The sequence below is a fragment of the Ylistrum balloti genome, unplaced genomic scaffold (genome assembly GCF_031769215.1).
Source record: "Ylistrum balloti isolate Yb309-2 unplaced genomic scaffold, AGI_CSIRO_Ybal_v1 Utg371338, whole genome shotgun sequence".
NCBI classification, from domain to species: Eukaryota; Metazoa; Mollusca; class Bivalvia; order Pectinida; family Pectinidae; genus Ylistrum; species Ylistrum balloti.
In genome coordinates this window covers 80,727-102,127 of record NW_026782711.1, presented here as the reverse complement: position 1 = coordinate 102,127, position 21,401 = coordinate 80,727, and the positions used below count along the sequence as shown (strand labels likewise).

The window sequence follows — 21,401 nt, the reverse complement described above, 5'->3', positions numbered from 1 at the left end:
AAACAAATTAGCTCCTAATGTCTATATTAAATTATCATTGGGTATACATAGATAGTCAGGTGATCGTCTCAGATTTGGAATTGCCATACACTTTATTCATTTCAAGTATATTACAGGAATTACGAAACAAACCAGTAACTTATATTGTCACTCAAAGCACCTACGGGATCGTTCTGTAAAAATTACAGAACCAAATAAACATCCCCTTGATCCCGCAGGTGATCTCGTACCTTTTCACGTCGGATAGGGAAATATCCTGGTCGCCCATAGGTGAAATACGAGTGCTTTACCACTGCGCCACCAGACTTCCAAAATATGCCCCAGACTTCGCTGATTTTCATCTAGATGTTACAACTTACGTCTGTGTCTGTATCGCTTTAACGGTACTTCTAACGTTGTCACGGTTTACAGACTTAAACATCGTCACACTTTCCTCATACCCGGGTATTTCTCCTACCTCTATACGTGTTACTGCATTTTACCAATTCAGCTGGTATACTTTGCAACATAAAGTGACAAGCTTAAGTGTGCTGCTCAATGATGAATACTCGGGGGACGGTGGTGTATTAAAATCACGGATCGTCATGTACCCTTCATGGCTGTATATGTTGGACAAGACATTTTCCGCTCAATATTTGTCTTGGATACCATCACCATCTGCATGTTGTTCTGTGAGGCAGCTACTAAAACGAGAACCCGCCTCAAAACGGCCTTGGCTGTTCACGGGGATAGATTAAACAAACCAACCAATTAACTGTTGCATTTCATTCTAATTTTAGGGTACCCAACTCTTAGGCATACGGGAAGTACATTCGGATACTCCTCGCTCCTGACGTTGATACCAAATATGGACATAGGCATATTTATTACAATGACGGGATCAGATCATGATTACTTGTTCCGAACAGTGCTAGAAAATTATCTGGCCGATATGGCACTTGGCGAGACCCCGTGGCTGAACGCCACCACAATGTGCACCTTTCCGGAACCGTGGATGCGAAAACACCCCACTACACACCATCCAATAATGAAGAATTTGCCTTTGCACCGATCGGTGGCATCATACATAGGAACTTATCATAACGAAGCATATGGAAATCTATATGTCCACAACTTAGCTGGAAATCACACACAGCTTAATATGCAGGTCGGAATAGGAAACTGGAAGCTCTTTCCTACACAAACTGTGGACCATTTCAGTGGTGAAGGGGAGGGAATTCTTTATAAAATAAAGGACTTGAGAAACATCCAGTTTCATTTAAATTCGCACCAATCAAGAATCTACAGCGTTGAAGTTCCTGGATTTGAATCGCATGCTCCGCCCGTCTTCATCAAAGCTACATCTGATACTTCGGGGTTACTTATCGGGTAATTGATTAAACGTCATTACTTTTAATCATACTTGTAGTTTTGTTTTAAGTTCTGATTATGTGTCCGTGGGTATAACATCTACATTTCATTTACATAAACACGAACTTCATTGAAGATTATTTTCATCAAGCAACGTCCATCGCATAACGAACATATACATTGTATATATAAGTTACTGGTTAGAAAAGGGAATTAAAGTCAGTCTTTTACAACTTGAATTTGAAAACGTAACAAGAAAATAAATACATCAAAGACAAGTTAACAGGTATTAATGATATATCACATTAACAACAACTTACACTCAACTCCTCCGATAGTATTTCGCATTAATCAAAGCAGAACCGTCATTTCCCACGCTCGTAGTCTCTGCTGGATATACCCAGTGTTAACATCTAGCTTCGTGAAACGATATTAAATCTAGAATAGTAGAATAGTATATGATACATATATGACAGTATCAACCTAGATTTACTTCAGGACAAACCTACGGAAGGTCGATTGTGACATCGGGAAGTTTTAATTACACAATGGTGCCATATATAGCACCTGTGTTTGAAGTGAAAACAATTTATCATGCAAAAACGTATCATTTCATACAAAATGAAATCTATTTTTGCATGTTTGAATATTTCTTCAGTAAAGGTTTCTAATAATACAACCGTGTATCTTAAATCGATTTAGTGACATATATAATTATTTGGTTGTACTCTTGGCATACACGTTTTAATTTTACATAAAATAAGAAACTATAGCTGTGGTTTTATTTCATTTTGTAATCACATTCTCGAGCAGCAATCCAAGTGGTTGATAACTCTTGATATTACCCTTCAGGTATTGTAGATAATATCATCGTAACGTTCTACCCAGGTATTGTAGATAATATCATCGTAACGTTCTACCCAGGTATTGTAGATAATATCATTGTAACGTTCTACCCAGGTATTGTAGATAATATCATCGTAACGTTCTACCCAGGTATTGTAGATAATATCATTGTAATGTTCTACCCAGGTACTACTACCTATCAATGAGTCTATTGTAAATATAGCGCTCAGACAGACTGTAGGGGCCTGTACTATAACTACATGCTGTAAAGGGGTATAGAGAGATGCATCGCCCTCAGAAAACATAGCATAGTGTTCAGTCAGACTTTAGGGGCCTGTACTATAACTACATGCTGTAAAACAATACAGATTGATTCACCACCGTCAGAAACGTCGCCGGTATTGGCCAAATATTGTTCAAATATTAAATCTCTACATTTTCAAATGTTAATTAAATACAAATTACAAAAACGGGCATTTTGATATTTAACACTCAAATCACTGTACATGCTGTACATGTATGTTATCAATGATAAGTAGCAAGGACATAATTTCCTAACATGGAGACCGAAATATCTGGATAATATAACGAAGAAATTTACACATATTTTTCAAAGCATTCGCAGTGACTGGTTGTTTAAAATAGTTCTGAATATTTCACAATACAAGGGAAGTTAATGTAGTATCTTTATATATTTCACTTTTAAATCAATCACATAATTTCCTTGAAGCATTTATCATAGTGGGTGGCCGGGTGGCGCAGTGGTAACGCACTCGCCTTTCACCTAGCCGACCGGGGTTCGATTCCCTGACGTGAAAAGGTAAGAGGTCACCTGCCCGACCACGTGGGTTTTCCCCGGGTACTCCGGTTTCCTCCCACAATAAGACCCCTACAATAGGATCCCTCGCGCGCTTACATCCGGGCCAACAAGAGCGATTAGTATAAGTTGACATAACCTGTGTCACAATTGTTGTAAAATAAATAAAGTTTATATTTATATAAGTATTTATCACACAATGTAGATATACATGTACTGTCTACCATGTACTTTCATCAATGAGATATTTCACTGGCAAAAATGTAATAAAAAAGGACATGATACGACAGACCAGTTAACTTTTTATGTGATGAATTACATTTCTGAGACAAGAAACAGAACGTTTCCAAGCCAAGGTGTATATGATAAGAGCTTTATTGAATAAATAGAGTTTTGGTAATTCAAAATGAACGATACTTCAAGCTAAAATTTGCGGACAACTTCCGTTATATGCAATACTCTTGAAAACCAGACAATTAATTTCTACATTTCAGTTGCATTACAATATCACGTGACCACCTCGCTATATTGTCAGAACTCAGTAAAGCTACGTTTAATGTAATTTATTTCTTATAACTCCTGATTAAAAGTTATGTATTTTCAGGATACTAAGAGTTTTCCGATACAGAAAGTTATAATACGGTGTAGTCATAAAGCGTAGAGTAAGTTCCCCTGTGTTACAAATAAAATTACAGTTGATAACAGAAACACACAATTTACAGTTCAGAATGTTGTGATATGTTGACTGCTTTTGTAGTAAGATCGAATAGTCCATTTTAACTTTTATTAGCATATTTACCTCAACTACAGAATCTAAATATATATGGTTATAATTGTTTGGTACCCGCCACTATGCTACACGAATGTAAATCATTATGATAAAGTTAGGTATTTTATAATTCCGTGTGAAATGAGTGATGATGAACAAAAAATAATGCGAGTTGTCTTTCTTGGTTCAATACACAAATGTATATTGCAGCGATTAAGAAACCAACACAAAAATATACTTTTGTCTTTCATTGATAAAAAGTCAAAGCTGTACAGCCCCACAGGTACATAATAGTCAGATATGATTATATGTTTGACATCACGGTCTTCATTCATGAAATTATTACCAAAGATCAGTACTTCCATTGTGTAGGTTGAATTGATGCAGAACTTTCAGATTTAACCAAATGTTTCAATTCTTGATATGAAAGACTCTGACGCTGAATAAAACTAATTCGTTCACCAAATGCCAAATATAATAGAAATTTGTCAATAATTATAAGATGTGCTTTTAAATTCGTCTTTTTTGTTTTGCAGAACAGACAAATCGACGCAAATGTCTAGTTTCTGACATATGATTTTGTTGTATCATTAAATACACATTGTAAAGCGTTTAATTATATAACAAATTGTTCGTCATGTTAAATTCAATTCATACATGATTGACGCATAATCCAGTTAGAATATCTGTCTAATACTTTTCTGCTGATTGCCCCTCTTGGGGATATTTGGAAAAAGACATATTAGTAAAATATTCTATGGACAGACATACTGATCTGTACCTTGAAAAAATGTTTGACAGTAAGTCGAATGTTTAATTTATGATAGATCGCTTATTACTTAGGTTGACAATTTTAGAAATAGTAGTGGAAATTATCTGACCTCAGTAATACCACTGATATCTTTTAACCACATACATGTAACATCTTGATGTATTACTCTTCAAAAATACAAAATTACGATCATCAATGTGATAATAAAGTTTTCCAAGACTGAAAATCTGAGTTCTAATTCAATACCGAGGAAAACTGCAAGCTAGGAAAATGAATAAAGACAAACACACGTTTGAAAAAAGTAGCACGAGAGTTCTACATACATACATATATAAGGCCGATCTTTAAAAAGTTTAAGTTTACAAATATAGATAGTCAAATGAGTTAGGCTCGTTTCACAAATCTATTAGGTATATAGTCACTTGGACTTTGAAACATCGAAGTTTGACTGTATTATGTGAGAGCGGTGTGTGTTTTTCCTGCATCAACAATGACCGATAGATCAGAAATATACACAACGCTTATGAAATCAACTTGATAAACGAAATATATTTATACACATTGCATGCATTGTATAAATGATCTGAAAAGAGATAAGACAACGACAGGAGTCTTGGCCGACCAATATAGGGACGACATGGCTGGCTATAACTGGTTGTTGTTGTCTGTGGGATGTCTGTTCCTCGTTTACCAGTTAACACTATGTCAACACTCATTTGAAAACACCGTAGACCATGTCCTGAGGAAGGTGAGGATATGTCTAATCTAATATGCAAATCTCTAAATTGTGTATGAATAGATTGCCAGAAAAACCGATATGTTTACAAAACCATTACCCCAACACTGGATGTGATAAGAAGACGACAAAATGATAACAAAAATTTACGCGTGAATATTAAAATGATATAAGGCTGATTTGTAAATATTCAATTCGCCTAAAGGCAGAGTATCGCCGCGGGAAATCGTATCGTTTATTATTATTATCAATTGATATTTTCTATCCACATGCACACTTCTGCAGTATGCATCACATCTTGTGATATATTCAACAAAATGATTATTGTGTATGCAAAATAACTATTTTTGAAGTATGGCGAAATATATCACTGGATTAAAACACTGGTATATCCTCTGCTATTCCTGTATGTTGACTACATTAAACTATTCATTGGAATTAGGAAGGAATGTTGAATATCACACATGATAGCATCGTTGAATTAACTCACACGTTTGGTATTTTTGACAGATACATACCATGCATACTGACAATAATTAAAAATTGAATATTAAATGTCTGTCTATAGTCGTTTTAGATTTCCGAACTTACTGAGTATATACCGCAGTGTACTTGTTGTTTGCGTTGTATTATATCAAGCACTCATTTTGACAGCATGGCATTACTTGGATAGACCTAGAGGATGATAACGAAGAAGCAGACGCTTACACTAACCATTTTTCAAAATTCTTTATGGACATATTATTGATTTGTAGTCTGAATGTGTTTAATTGTATCTATACACGTAGCTTTTCTTATGCATCGACAATCCTAGCATTGTTATATCCGTTGCCAGGTTCTCCAGTGTCGCCCGACACACCCTGGTTTAACTGTTAGCGTCGTAAGAGGCGGCCATGTTCTATTGTCTAAAGGGTATGGGGTAAGGAACAAAACTACCCACCAGCCCGTTACCAACACAACGCTTTTCGCCCTTGGCTCGATCAGTAAAGCGTTTGCCGCTACTCTGTTGATGAAGCAGATTACAAAGCACAAGTAAGATTCAGATGCTGTTTTCACCTTATTGTTGTGTTGTATCAATATTACAATAGAGGAAGATATGTAGAGTATTAAGTTTTATACTTCAAACTAGTTTGCAAGGTTTACCGTCCAGTACCCTTTCGTTCTTTATTCCAACGATTCAAGGTTCGAAGAAATTGTATGAATGAAAGCTATCTTATTACAATCAGCACATGTTTGCTTGTGGAAGGAGGTACTTACAGTTTTGTCGTAATTTGTCGTAACGACCTTTCTTTCTTTTTGGCTTCAGTCTAACCATATATTCAAAAGTGGCCGATATCCTTGGAAATGGTTTCCAGTTTTCTACCAATCTCCGAACAGAATATGCTGCTATCAGAGATCTGTTGTCCCACACCATGGGCTTTCCCCGTCACAACATGATTCATCTCGACCCAAAATTAACACTACAAACATTGCCAGGGTATATACTGTAATAAACCGTTATATAAACATAAAACATAACAATGTAGATTGATATGTGGATCAGATCTATATTAAATATATTTGAATATAGTGCAGTTACTGCAGAATAAGATTTTGATATTGACGTATGTATGAATGGAGCGTTATGAAAGGCCAACTTGAAATATATGTCAAAGGAATTTTTTTCGAATTCAATTTTTTACATACATTTTCCGGTTAAAAATTTAGTTTTATACTTATAATGTACTGAATCTTTAGCTTACTTGTGTCTTGATTTACATTTAAAAGAATATCTTGTTATAACAATGAATCTTTTTAATGACAGTCGTATGAAATATCTGAAATCGAACTACCCTTTCCAAAGCACGTATGAATACAACAATTTAATGTACGGGCTTGTCTCTGCTATATCGGAAAAGCTTGGGAGAACGTCTTGGGAGGACCTTGTCCACCATAATCTATATACACCTTTGGGGATGACATCCTCGTCCTTCCTTTCAAGAGTTGACCTTTCAAAGTCAAAGGTCGCGCAAGGATATGTTACCGCCCCAACTACAGGGCATAGCCACGCTATACCATTCGATTTACTCAGGTAAATGTTTTAGTAACACCTGTTGTTGAGTATGGTTTAACTGAATATTGTTCTACATAAATTTCTGGTGAATTTCTATTGTATTTTTGTGTGATCAAAAACTTCTAGATGAAGTAGATATTGGTTATCGTTCCTGAACATTTATTGTTTACTCTTCCTGTACTTTCTTAGGAGCATATGTGTTAATTTTTCTTTTGTTCATATTTTGTTCTAGTTGTATTGAATTTGAGTTTGGATTATGTTGATACGTTGGTATTTTGTTGTTTTTCTACAAAATTTGAAAGAAAATCTAGTATATTTATAAATTAATATTATTGTATAGTCATTTTCACCTGAGTGTACCTTATTCTATAACCTATAACAGGACGTGACACCAAATTCTTATTACTTTTCTATTTCATTTTAGAGCTTGGAGCAATATGCCGGGTGCAATAGGGATTATGAGTAACGCCGATGACATGACAAAATGGATGAGGTTTCACCTTAGTCAAGGAAAAAGCGTATCTGGGACACGAGTCATAGACAGTGATGTACTGTCCACCATTTACTATCCCCGGAATCCTATCCGGAGGTCCTCCATCGCCAAATACTTCAGCAAGCCTAAGGTGCCAGTCACTACTACCGAGTACAGCTACGCATTTGGATGGCGAAACGGCTATTATCGAGGTAAAACTGTCCAATGATATTGAATTAAAATAACATAATCTATTTCGATAAACCATTTTCGGTTTAGTTGTACATTGAAACATCCTTTGCTTTATGCTTTATTTTCTAAAAGAATTGACTTATCGTATGATTATGATTTTTCTTCAAAATTAATTGGACCATAGATTCTATAAAGTTGCTATTATTGACGGGTTTCCCTTCCTCGAGAACAGAATTAACTCACGAGAAACAGAGAGTGTGTAGAACTAATAGAAGAGAAACCGAAGCATGTTTTATGATTTCCGTGAAAAATAGACAACAGTTGCTTCATTCTTGGGAGACAACTGCAAAATTATAGTCAACTAATAATAATACCTGCATTTAACATTGTAAAAAAGACCTAGTTTCATGTATATACCGTAGATCAATTAATTGATGGATAAAGCAGCATTATACTGCTATTTCGTCTGTTTACGGCTTGTCAGTGATGTCAAGAGACAACATTTTGAAGCCTCGGAGGAAATTAAGAAAATCGAAAACTAATCGAAAGGAATATCAAAATGTAAAGCTGCGTTAAATTTTCAACTGCCATTTTGGGCTATCATGAAATTCTAATTTTGTGGCTTTTAAGTAATGCATTTCTACAATAAAAATTAAAGTGGATTTCAGTCAGTTATCATCTCTCACAGAATTTATATTCTATTTTTTTATATATTATAGGCCAACTTGAAACTTATGTTAAAGGAATTGGTTTCCCCTACATGTACCAGTTTAATTAGATAATGGTTATATTACGACAGGTTATCCCATACTCCGCCACACTGGAACTATTTCGGGCTATTCGTCTCTGCTAACACTTATCCCAAACTCTGATATAGGAATATTCACATCCATGACTGGATCTGACCCACATTACATTCTTAGAACGTTACTTCATAACTACTTGGCTGACGTCGCCCTCGGAGAATCTCCTTGGTTAAACGAGACAACCCTCTGTACCTTTCCTGAACCATGGATGAGGGAGCACAACTCATTGTCTCCTGCAATAGAAACGGACAATCCGTTCCACCGTAACGTCAATCAGTATGCCGGTACATACCACAACGACCTGTATGGAACAATAACTCTGCATGTGTCGACTCCCAACAACCATTTAGTGATGCAATATGGCATCGCAAGCTGGTTTCTTTATCCAAAGCGTACTGCCGACAGTTTCAGTGGGAAGGGCCATGGACTGGCAGCTGTCGTTTACGATCTAGAATCCATCGTCTTCAACACTGCAGGTCATAGTACGATCCATAACATGATAATATCCAGTTTCGAATCGTCTGATCCTCCTGTGTTCACCAAGACCTCGTCTCATTCAACGTCACACAATGGCCCTATCATTGGTTAGATATTTATGTTTCTTAGAGAAACGATTAAATTAGTTCATCATTTGAAATATGTCATGTTATTGAAAATGAAGTAATATATCAAAATCTATTTTTAGTCCATTGATACGACGGTACAATTAAGGAATGTTAAAACTAAATATAGACACAAAACCAGCGTATTTACATCATTTAGCTGATACCATTTGAAGATTGTCATCTGCAAATGACGCTTAAAAATATCAAAAAAAAAAAAAAAAAAAAAATGAACAACAGATTAATAAGAATATCGTGTTTTATGGAAATCAAATTCGGATATGGCGACATTTCGAACTTGCTGACATTGTGGTGAAGAAACACATTCAATCAATCATTGCCAGTATTTCCATGTGAATGGTCATTTCATCCAAAATAGTGGTTAAAAAGTAATTGTGGGTAGGCTTAAACACTATCGTAATTGTGTCATTCAGACTTCGGGGTGAATCTACTGATTTAAATACTTATTACTTATTGTAAGTTTTCATCAATGGTCGGCGAAAATAGCTTCCCATAGCACCTACAGTCAACAAGTTTTATCCATTAGATTGTGTTACGTCAGCCGACTTAATCGTGATTATGAAAACACTTATTGGTTACTTCATGCGTAACTTTGAAATTTCTACGAACACATCAGGATTTAAGATTGAGTCAAAATGTTTGGGTGTTACCCTATCGTAAAATTGTTGTTTGTCAAAGGGAAACACAGCGTGCCCACCATTTGTTGACATCGTTACCACATCGGGGGGAAATTCCGTCTTAACTATCTTAATTATCTAGAATACCAGTATTCTATAATCTATACTAAAAACTGATAATATGATATGCATAGCAAATTTTAATTATACCTGATGTTATTTAGTAAAGGTAAAAAAAAAAATCAGTTAAACGGAGTTATATTCATGTAAAATTGATCTGCGCAATACCGGAAATGAAAAATGTACACACACGTAATGGAGAAGGAACAAGTGTGTAAGAGAAAGCATGGGGGTTCTACCTTCTACAATGAGTAAAATAATATCACAATAGTTCATAATAATATATACGAAGGAGGTAAGGAGAGAACACAAAACTATATTGTATCTTAATATTTATATAAAAATTATCTAAATGAACCTGAAACACTGTTATTTAGATATTTCGAATCCATTACATAACACAGCAGAAATGCGGAATTTTATATTGAGTTTATTATAACATAACTATTATGAGAAAGAAACGGAAATGGATATCACTTACAAATAAAAACAAATTTGGAATTGAACATTGACATAAATGTAACATAGATATTATGAAAAAGAAATAAAAACATGTATCACTTAAACTATATTAACAAATAAAACCCTTGCTGGAATTCAACGTACATTTAGCTAAGACAGGATAAAATAAAAACAGATATCATATTAAATTCATTGGCAAATAAAAGCAAATTCTTAACTAAACATTGACTTTGCATAGCTAACATAAGAATGAAGTAAAACAGATATGCACATGCAACAATATACTGGCAAATAAAAGTAAACTCGGAAATGAAGTTTGACATAGATTAGTCATTATGACAATAAAATATTACATATACCACTGACAATAGATTGACAGCGAATACGGAGTTTTACAACAAGGTAGGACTGAGCTTTGTAATAAGTGATAAAAACTTCATCAGAAACAAGCTAATGTTACTCATGCAGAACGACTAACATGCGATAACAACTTTGGTAACAATAAGTTATTTACGTTGCAGCTTCGAAATGACAAAATGTCATACACGATCTATTTTCATGGTTTACGTATGTAAAAAGAGGCTGACTGCTTTCCCAATGAATTTTGTGCCTGGCACTCGTACAAACCATAGGCTTGATTAGAATTGAATTTTAACATAACCATCAGTAAATGCTTTTGTCCCTTTACCGCATGCGCTTGCTCTGCAATATCATAAAGTAAATGGTGTGTATTTACCGCCTGAACTCCACTCTCTGCATGATGTGTTATGAAGGGTTCACCATTTAATGACCATACACTGTAGTTGTACGGTCTCGTATCGACTGAACAATGCAATCTTATTCGGTCTGTAATATTTGCTGCAAAACTGTTTTCAGTTCCGTTGAAATCTATCTCATGCCAATCAGTGTCTTCACTTGAGCGCTTCGAGATTTCCAGGTCAACTTTCGGTGAATCTGAAATACATTGTATGTATTTGCGGACGTCTGAAAACGTGTTAATGCAACGTCAATATGCTAATTGCATATGTTTCATATTTAATCTGAGCTGGTATTAACAACAATAAACGTATAGACAATAAGCAACACAAGAAGACTGATTTATCCCTAAACAAATAAACGAGGGATGAAGTATTATCAACAACTTACAATTGATGGTTAGGTTTATTTCCTTCTTGGCTGTCATATCCTGATACTTAGCAAAGTCCATCAAGCAGTAATATCGCCACGGACACTCCCTGGAAATATTTCTTATCTCCAGCTTTGGTCCAAAAATTCCAATTTCTGCAAGAAGGCAGTCATTGCTTAAAATTTCACACTGGCATGATTACATGCTTAAGAAACATGGAGCACATACCTTGTATCAGAAAGAATAAAAGAATACTTAGTTTTCCAAAAGATTATACACTACTCGCGTTTTGCTCATGATCAGTTTATTTTTCAAGCATATATGTAAGCAAAAATATTTTATTTGGTTCTTCTTTTAATTCATCAGGATATCAAAGTTTTAGGAATCACGATGACCATCAAAAATAAGCAAAAGCAAAAGTGTTTGGAAGACTAACATATTCTCACAATGTAGAAGAGAAAGACAATTTTCAGGTTTCAATAGGGTGTTCTCCGCATTTGAAGTATGTTGAATTATACCTGTATGTACCGTTTAGTTTTGTATATACTGTGTATGTTGAAATTGTTCTTTCATGACGCGACACCGGCATCTACTTATCTCTAAGTACCCCCCCTCCCCCCTCCCCCCTCCACCTCCTTCGTATCTACCTGTAGGGGTTTCCTGGTTGAAGTAGGTATACCATGATATCGTTGGTTTGGGTTCACCTGTCACGTTACACCACATACTCACGTTTCCGGTTTCATTAACTTCCATTGTCGGTCCACTAAAGCTACCGTTATGTATTCTAGTGGCGACAGGTTCTAAATAGAAATACAAAATAAAAGCATTCGCAATTTTATATAAATCAGGTACATTATGTTCGTAAATTAAGGATTTTATGAGTTTTGCTGACAAAAACAAAAATAAAAAACAAAAGCAAAAATAAAAAAAAGACGACGTGAACATACTTTGTATGTATTATTATCGGAATGGTGTAATGATTTACTAAATTTATCAATAGGTTCAGATATTAATCAATTCCAACATGTCATTGTGGCAATCTACTGAAAGTAGGTAATTCATTTAACGGCTATGAGTACGTTAGGTTTGTGTTAATTATTCGTGTTTGACATATAGGACAAAATGATTAAATGTTGAAAGCAATGTAGATATAGCTTTGATTTCAAGTCATGAATGATTTGACTGACACTTTAGTCTAGATAACAAACCTATAACTACGAGTCTGTAGGAGACAATTGGTGTCCTCTCTCCTGTATTTGACCGACACACATACGAGTTACTATCCTCAGTTCCAGTGTCAGACAATACCATCAATTGCTCATCGTCGTCATCATTTCTGAACGTAAATCGATCATCAGATCACCACACACCACACCACAAACACACATACCACCACACACATACCACCATACACCACCACACATGTATACCACCACAACCACACACACCTTCACACATACACCACCACACACACACACACACACACACACACCACCACCATCATCACCACCACCACCACAACCACACACACATATCACCACCACAACCACACACATACCACACACATACCACTACACACACACACACACACACACACACACACACACACACACACACACAACCACACACACACAACCACACACACACACACACACACACACAACCACACACACACACATACACACACACCACACACACACTCACACACATACACACACACACACACACACACACACACCACACACACACACACACACACACACACACACACACACACACACACACACACACACACACACACACACACACACACACACACACACACACACACACACACACACACACACACACACACATAAGAAACCCTCACTTGCACAGATACACACATATACACCACACACACACACACACACACACACACACACACACACACACACACACACACACACACACACACACACACACACACACATACCATCACCACCACACACATACCACACACACACACACACACACACACACACACACACACACACACACACACACACACACACACACACACACACACACACACACACACACACACACACACACACACACACACACACACACACACACACACACACACACACACACACACACACACACACACACACACACACACACACACACACACACACACACACACACACACACACACACACACACACACACACACACACACACACACACACACACACACACACACACACACACACACACACACACACACACACACACACACACACACACACACACACACACACACACACACACACACACACACACACACACACACACACATACACACAAACACACACACACACACACACACACATACACACACACACACACACACACACACACACACACACACACACACACACACACACACACACACACACACACACACACACACACACACACACACACACACACACACACACCACACACACACACACACACACACACACACACACACACACACACACACACACACACACACACACACACACACACACACACACACACACACACACACACACACACACACACACACACACACACACACACACACACACACACACACACACACACACACACACACACACACACACACACACACACACACACACACACACACACACACACACACACACACACACACACACACACACACACACACACACACACACACACACACACACACACACACACACACACACACACACACACACACACACACACACACACACACACACACACACACACACACACACACACACACACACACACACACACACACACACACACACACACACACACACACACACACACACACACACACACACACACACACACACACACACACACACACACACACACACACACACACACACACACACACACACACACACACACACACACACACACACACACACACACACACACACACACACACACACACACACACACACACACACACACACACACACACACACACACACACACACACACACACACACACACACACACACACACACACACACACACACACACACACACACACACACACACACACACACACACACACACACACACACACACACACACACACACACACACACACACACACACACACACACACACACACACACACACACACACACACACACACACACACACACACACACACACACACACACACACACACACACACACACACACACACACACACACACACACACACACACACACACACACACACACACACACACACACACACACACACACACACACACACACACACACACACACACACACACACACACACACACACACACACACACACACACACACACACACACACACACACACACACACACACACACACACACACACACACACACACACACACACACACACACACACACACACACACACACACACACACACACACACACACACACACACACACACACACACACACACACACACACACACACACACACACACACACACACACACACACACACACACACACACACACACACACACACACACACACACACACACACACACACACACACACACACACACACACACACACACACACACACACACACACACACACACACACACACACACACACACACACACACACACACACACACACACACACACACACACACACACACACACACACACACACACACACACACACACACACACACACACACACACACACACACACACACACACACACACACACACACACACACACACACACACACACACACACACACACACACACACACACACACACACACACACACACACACACACACACACACACACACACACACACACACACACACACACACACACACACACACACACACACACACACACACACACACACACACACACACACACACACACACACACACACACACACACACACACACACACACACACACCACACACACACACACACACACACACACACACACACACACACACACACACACACACACACACACACACACACACACACACACACACACACACACACACACACACACACACACACACACACACACACACACACACACACACACACACACACACACACACACACACACACACACACACACACACACACACACACACACACACACACACACACACACACACACACACACACACACACCACACACACACACACACACACACACACACACACACACACACACACACACACACACACACACACACACACACACACACACACACACACACACACACACACACACACACACACACACACACACACACACACACACACACACACACACACACACACACACACACACACACACACACACACACACACACACACACACACACACACACACACACACACACACACACACACACACACACACACACACACACACACACACACACACACACACACACACACACACACACACACACACACACACACACACACACACACACACACACACACACACACACACACACACACACACACACACACACACACACACACACACACACACACACACACACACACACACACACACACACACACACACACACACACACACACACACACACACACACACACACACACACACACACACACACACACACACACACACACACACACACACACACACACACACACACACACACACACACACAACCACCACACACACACACACACACACACACACACACACACACACACACACACACACACACACACACACACACACACACACACACACACACACACACACACACACACACACACACACACACACACACACACACACACACACACACACACACACACACACACACACACACACACACACACACACACACACACACACACACACACACACACACACACACACACACACACACACACACACACACACACACACACACACACACACACACACACACACACACACACACACACACACACACACACACACACACACACACACACACACACACACACACACACACACACACACACACACACACACACACACCACACACACACACACACACACACACACACACACACACACACACACACACACACACACACACACACACACACACACACACACCACACACACACACACACACACACACACACACACACACACACACACACACACACACCCACACACACACACACCACACACACACCACACACACACACACACACATACCACCACACACATACCACCATACACACCCCACCACCACACACCACCACCATCACCATACACACCACACACATACCACCATACACACGGAAAATAGCCATGTCCCCAATCTGTACGTCTACAACAAGATTTCACATCGACATCCGTTCGGAAAAATCGTATACATGTACAAAGTCATACAATTTTGTGATTCATTTCTATATTCATAATAAAACTTTGAAACAAAGGGATATTTTGTTATTTAACTGTAATACTATATGATACAGAGATGCAAAGAATTAATTCAAATGTTTTATAGTATGAAATATTTATACACAGGAATAAGAGAAAAATTACAAATGTTTTATGGTATGAAATATTTGTACACAGGGATATTTGTAAACATGACTATTGTTTTCATGGTATTAAACAGGTCGTATAAAAGAATACATGTTAAATTGGAAATTTTTTGTGGTATAAAATAGTAGCATACAGAGTAAAGCATTATAATACTAAAATGATATGAAAATGTAATGTAAACAGAAATACATACACTGTTCTTTTATCTCATACAACAAGCAAGGTGGTAATGTCATAGTCATCAGTATGAAAACGGTAAGCACAACGCATTGCATATCGCTTGTTAACTGAAATAAAAGTATTATAGTGTTTTCTTATCATGAAGGCACAACGCAGTAAAACGATGCAGTTATAATATCTGCTAACAATAACACTTGTTGATACAGTTGTACTTGGTTCCCTAATATCAGTATTACCTCAATACACAATGGTAGCATAGCAATTCTATCATTGATTCGATCAGTACAACATTATCACTTATTAAGTTTATACTCACCATGGTTAGACACAAATTATTTCAAGTTATACTAGAAAATCATCCCCAACAGCCAAGTGTACATATACTCACACAATAATTGCGTGATACTTCACGGACATCCGTATTCGTGCAACTAGGCAAAGGGTTATACACAAGAAAGATATCTGTAACAAGTTTCCATCAGTGTTCACTTAATGTACATGTATGTGTCAAATATACGCTCAAACTACAGTCTTTTTTCCACATCTACTCGTACATATTGAGTACAACAGTCTGTAAATAATATTTAGTATTGATAATAATCTTTCTAATACCTAATTAAACACACTAATTGTTATACTACTTAACGAGCTGATTAATTGTAACAGTTCCTTTCTGTATGACAATTTCTATACAGAGAAAATAAAGAACCTGTATGTCTGTCCGTCTGTCTGTCTGCAGAACAAGTTTGTGTACATGTACTGTTCCAAAGGGAGCAAATGTATTCTGCTTCATTGGTCCATCGAAGTCAAAAATGTTATGTTACCAAGTAAACAACAATGGAGCCACCGGTATACTTAAAGTATCAAACAGCTTTATTTAGCATCAAGAAATCGAATATTTCTCGATCATACAAGTGTTACGACCGTAAAAGTATCCTGCAACCTTCATCAACCTGGATTTCTAGAAATCCTGTATTGTGCGTTTGTCTGTTAGTTGCCAGCATAATAGACAAAAGAACAATTCTAGTAGCAGGCCCACCACGAATTAGCAAATATGTATGACGTCATGTCGACAATTCAATGACAACATGTCAACACTTCGATAACTCCGCGCAATCATTGTCGACGGCAACCATTTGGAAAATATTCTTCACTCGGCAAGTACTTTGACGTCAGGGTCAGCTGACGGTAATACACACTCACATTAGAGTATCGAGCAAAACTATGTTTGACAATCAAGTAAAAAACTTCCTTATTTACATAACAGTTTTATGGAAAAAAATCATTTTTTTTTCTTTTATATTTGCTATCCTTGTCCACCGTTTCGTATCGTGAAAGGTCTCAGTTCCGTCGGTCCTTAGTTCACTTTATCATAATTGCTCTGGATAGCATTCGACAGGTATCCCGTATGTTGTTCAGCTAGGTAGTCCCCAGCTACTTCAAAGGGGCCCTGCATCAAAATGACACTAGATATCATTGGCGCCATAGTATATATATCAACTTGTTTGTTAATTTCAATATAGATATATATTAATATTTTTTTGTGAAGGTTTTGATGTTGCTTGATTTTCTGTAAACCGGAATAAAATATCAATGATAAACGGAAATGACAATCTATTCTGTTGGTCTAGATAAGAGTCAACACTAATAGAACAATGAAATATTCGTTTGTTATTTTACTGTCACAAGTAGCTAGCTTTGTGGAGATTAATGTGATATTTTTTAGTATATTAAATTCTGGGTGGCCATGCCGCTTGGATGGTTCCCTCTCTCCCTTAATAATTACAAACAAGCCTCACTTAGTAGTATCACTATTGATTTGTGCATGCCTTGTATCTCTTGCAATGGGAAATTATTATCATAATTTTGTGGTATACATGTAGTTGTAAATTGTTATATTGTCAATTATTGTTTTTCTCACCAAAGTTATTGGTATGGTTTATTTTTGTGAATTAAATGTGCCCAACCTTTATTCACGTTTTGTCTTCTTGTTGCCTTCAGCAAAGTATTTTGATCATGATAAAACCGAGCTCTTATCACGTGATGAGAAATCCCACATCGGACACACATCTCGGTGTACTAAAAATCTGAATTTCCGAAAGTTACTGTTTAGTGATATTGTATGACCGACGACCGATAGATAATTGTCGAAATGTTGATGTTCGGCGCTTAGCTGAAGCTCTTAGTCAACCGATCTCCTGGGCCTTGAGTGTATACACGACCGGAAATGTGTCAACAGAAAATGCTTCATCACGAATGACTGCTATAATGTGTTATATATGTTTACATTGGCTGTGTATTTTGACAACACTTAACAATGTGTATCATCCACAAAGGCACATTAAAACAACGTAATAGATAACAATGATCTAAAAAAAACATGAGAGGTTTATATTGACTTCTGGTTCTTATTTCTTTTGTTTCTACAAACCACATTAATATATTTCAATTCATGTCTAACGACGTAGCAGACTCTTAAAATGAGTCCATCTCCTGAAGTGTCTTGATTTTGTTAATAGATCAATGTACAACCACGTGTATTGACTGAACACTAAGGGTACTAAGTGTTGTCGTGGATACCATATCATAAATACCTTTGTTTCTCCCTGCTTTTCAGTTTTATTGTTTTTATAGCAAATTCAGAACATTTATGTTTTACTCTGCTGGATGAGATGTCACATTTCTTTGTATACCTTGCTTCCTTAGGGATGTTGTTGTATCAATCAGGTAAGGCATATATGTTATAGTATTATTACTATACCAACTACCAACTGAAACTTTAAAATCCCGAATGGAATATTACAGGAAAGGTCTTCGTCGAGATATCAGTAGATAAATGGAACTTATGACATATATTGATGAATCATGACAAAACAATGGTATCGTTTATGTGTTAAAAACGCAGGACAACAACAAGAAAATGATGACAAAATTAGGATTTATTATATGATACATAATTATGACAATACAACTGGTATTGTTTTAACTCTTGTTGGTGGCGATTACCTGTTGTTCCATGTTATTCCATAGAAAATCCAGACAAAATACCGTTCTCCAGCTGTGAATCAATTTACTATAACGCATTTGTAGGAATTCTATACATATCTAGCTACATCGATTTACAAATAATTCTTCTGATTCCGCCACAACACGTTTGTACCTGCGCACTTCACTATTAACAAATTTGGTGCCTTCTCTGATCCAGACCTTATTATGTAGCTTATAGCGATGTTTCCTATATTTCAATATCTATTTGTTTTATAGGCATGGAAGATATCATTCTATACAAATAAGATGAGAGAAATTGGTCATTTCAAGTTGACTTACCTAGTTGTATCTGCCAGAATAGGAAATGGTGCTTCTAGTTTTTCGTTATCAAAGTCATCACGCGATAAATTTGCTATATTTAGGCGGTCTAATATTTAATTGACCAGTGATATGGCCATCAATTTCATTTATCCGAACTGACCACGGGAAAAATATTTTGATGCTGACAAAACAAGTCATTTGGAAAGGTTCCTAATGGTACAGAAATTCAAGAAATTAACAATAGTTCTCCTTTAATTAATACTTATGTTTGTTTTGGCTCATTCAGGTTGTCCATTGGTTGGATCACATGAAGAGAGTCATTCACGACGGGCGGATGTTGATCGACATTCGATGTCTGATGGTGGTGACTTCGAACGCAAATCACCAGTAAAACATTCCTCTGTCGATAAGACGGCAAAAACGTCTATAGGCATCAATACAACAAAAATTAAATTTCAAACTTCAGGAGTACACATTCAGTACAACAAAATAAATTC

General features: G+C 37.7%; 3 protein-coding genes across 3 annotated transcripts in view; 2 read left to right on the top strand and 1 right to left on the bottom strand.

The window, feature by feature from the left end:
• Window positions 1–1,372, top strand: part of LOC132562079 (uncharacterized) — a 79,580-nt gene extending 78,208 nt beyond the window's left edge. Inside the window, exon 9 of the mRNA XM_060226809.1 lies at window positions 780–1,372. Coding sequence (XP_060082792.1) covers window positions 780–1,372 — 593 coding nt within the window. The remainder of the gene's footprint in view (window positions 1–779) is intronic.
• Window positions 1,373–5,191: 3,819 nt separating this feature from the next.
• On the top strand, window positions 5,192–9,402 carry LOC132562078 (gigasin-6-like). The gene is made up of 6 exons (XM_060226808.1): window positions 5,192–5,302; window positions 6,126–6,322; window positions 6,597–6,767; window positions 7,095–7,361; window positions 7,768–8,027; window positions 8,807–9,402. The coding sequence occupies exons 1-6, from the start codon at window positions 5,192–5,194 to the stop codon at window positions 9,400–9,402; spliced, it is 1,602 nt and encodes a 533-aa protein (XP_060082791.1).
• A 1,331-nt stretch (window positions 9,403–10,733) lies between these two features.
• LOC132562077 (protein amalgam-like) lies at window positions 10,734–17,959 on the bottom strand. Its single transcript, XM_060226807.1, has 7 exons — window positions 17,912–17,959; window positions 17,609–17,702; window positions 17,153–17,194; window positions 12,970–13,122; window positions 12,409–12,561; window positions 11,782–11,916; window positions 10,734–11,589 (listed from the first exon to the last, which is right to left on the bottom strand). The coding sequence occupies exons 1-7, from the start codon at window positions 17,912–17,914 to the stop codon at window positions 11,192–11,194; spliced, it is 978 nt and encodes a 325-aa protein (XP_060082790.1). The 5' UTR covers window positions 17,915–17,959; the 3' UTR covers window positions 10,734–11,191.
• Between the last annotated feature and the right edge of the window lie 3,442 nt (window positions 17,960–21,401).

Bases quoted from the DNA above. Each gene is read 5' to 3' on its own strand.
- LOC132562078 (XM_060226808.1), top strand. From the start codon at position 5,192: ATGGCTGGCTATAACTGGTTGTTGTTGTCTGTGGGATGTCTGTTCCTC. The intron at 6,323-6,596 runs GTAAGATTCAGA...TTTTGGCTTCAG, and splicing joins AAGCAGATTACAAAGCACAA to TCTAACCATATATTCAAAAG. The intron at 6,768-7,094 runs GTATATACTGTA...TTTTAATGACAG, and splicing joins ACACTACAAACATTGCCAGG to TCGTATGAAATATCTGAAAT.
- LOC132562077 (XM_060226807.1), bottom strand. The intron at 17,195-17,608 runs GTATGTATTTCT...ATCTTGTTGTAG, and splicing joins GTATGAGATAAAAGAACAGT to ACGTACAGATTGGGGACATG. The intron at 11,590-11,781 runs GTAAGTTGTTGA...AATGTATTTCAG, and splicing joins AATAAACCTAACCATCAATT to ATTCACCGAAAGTTGACCTG.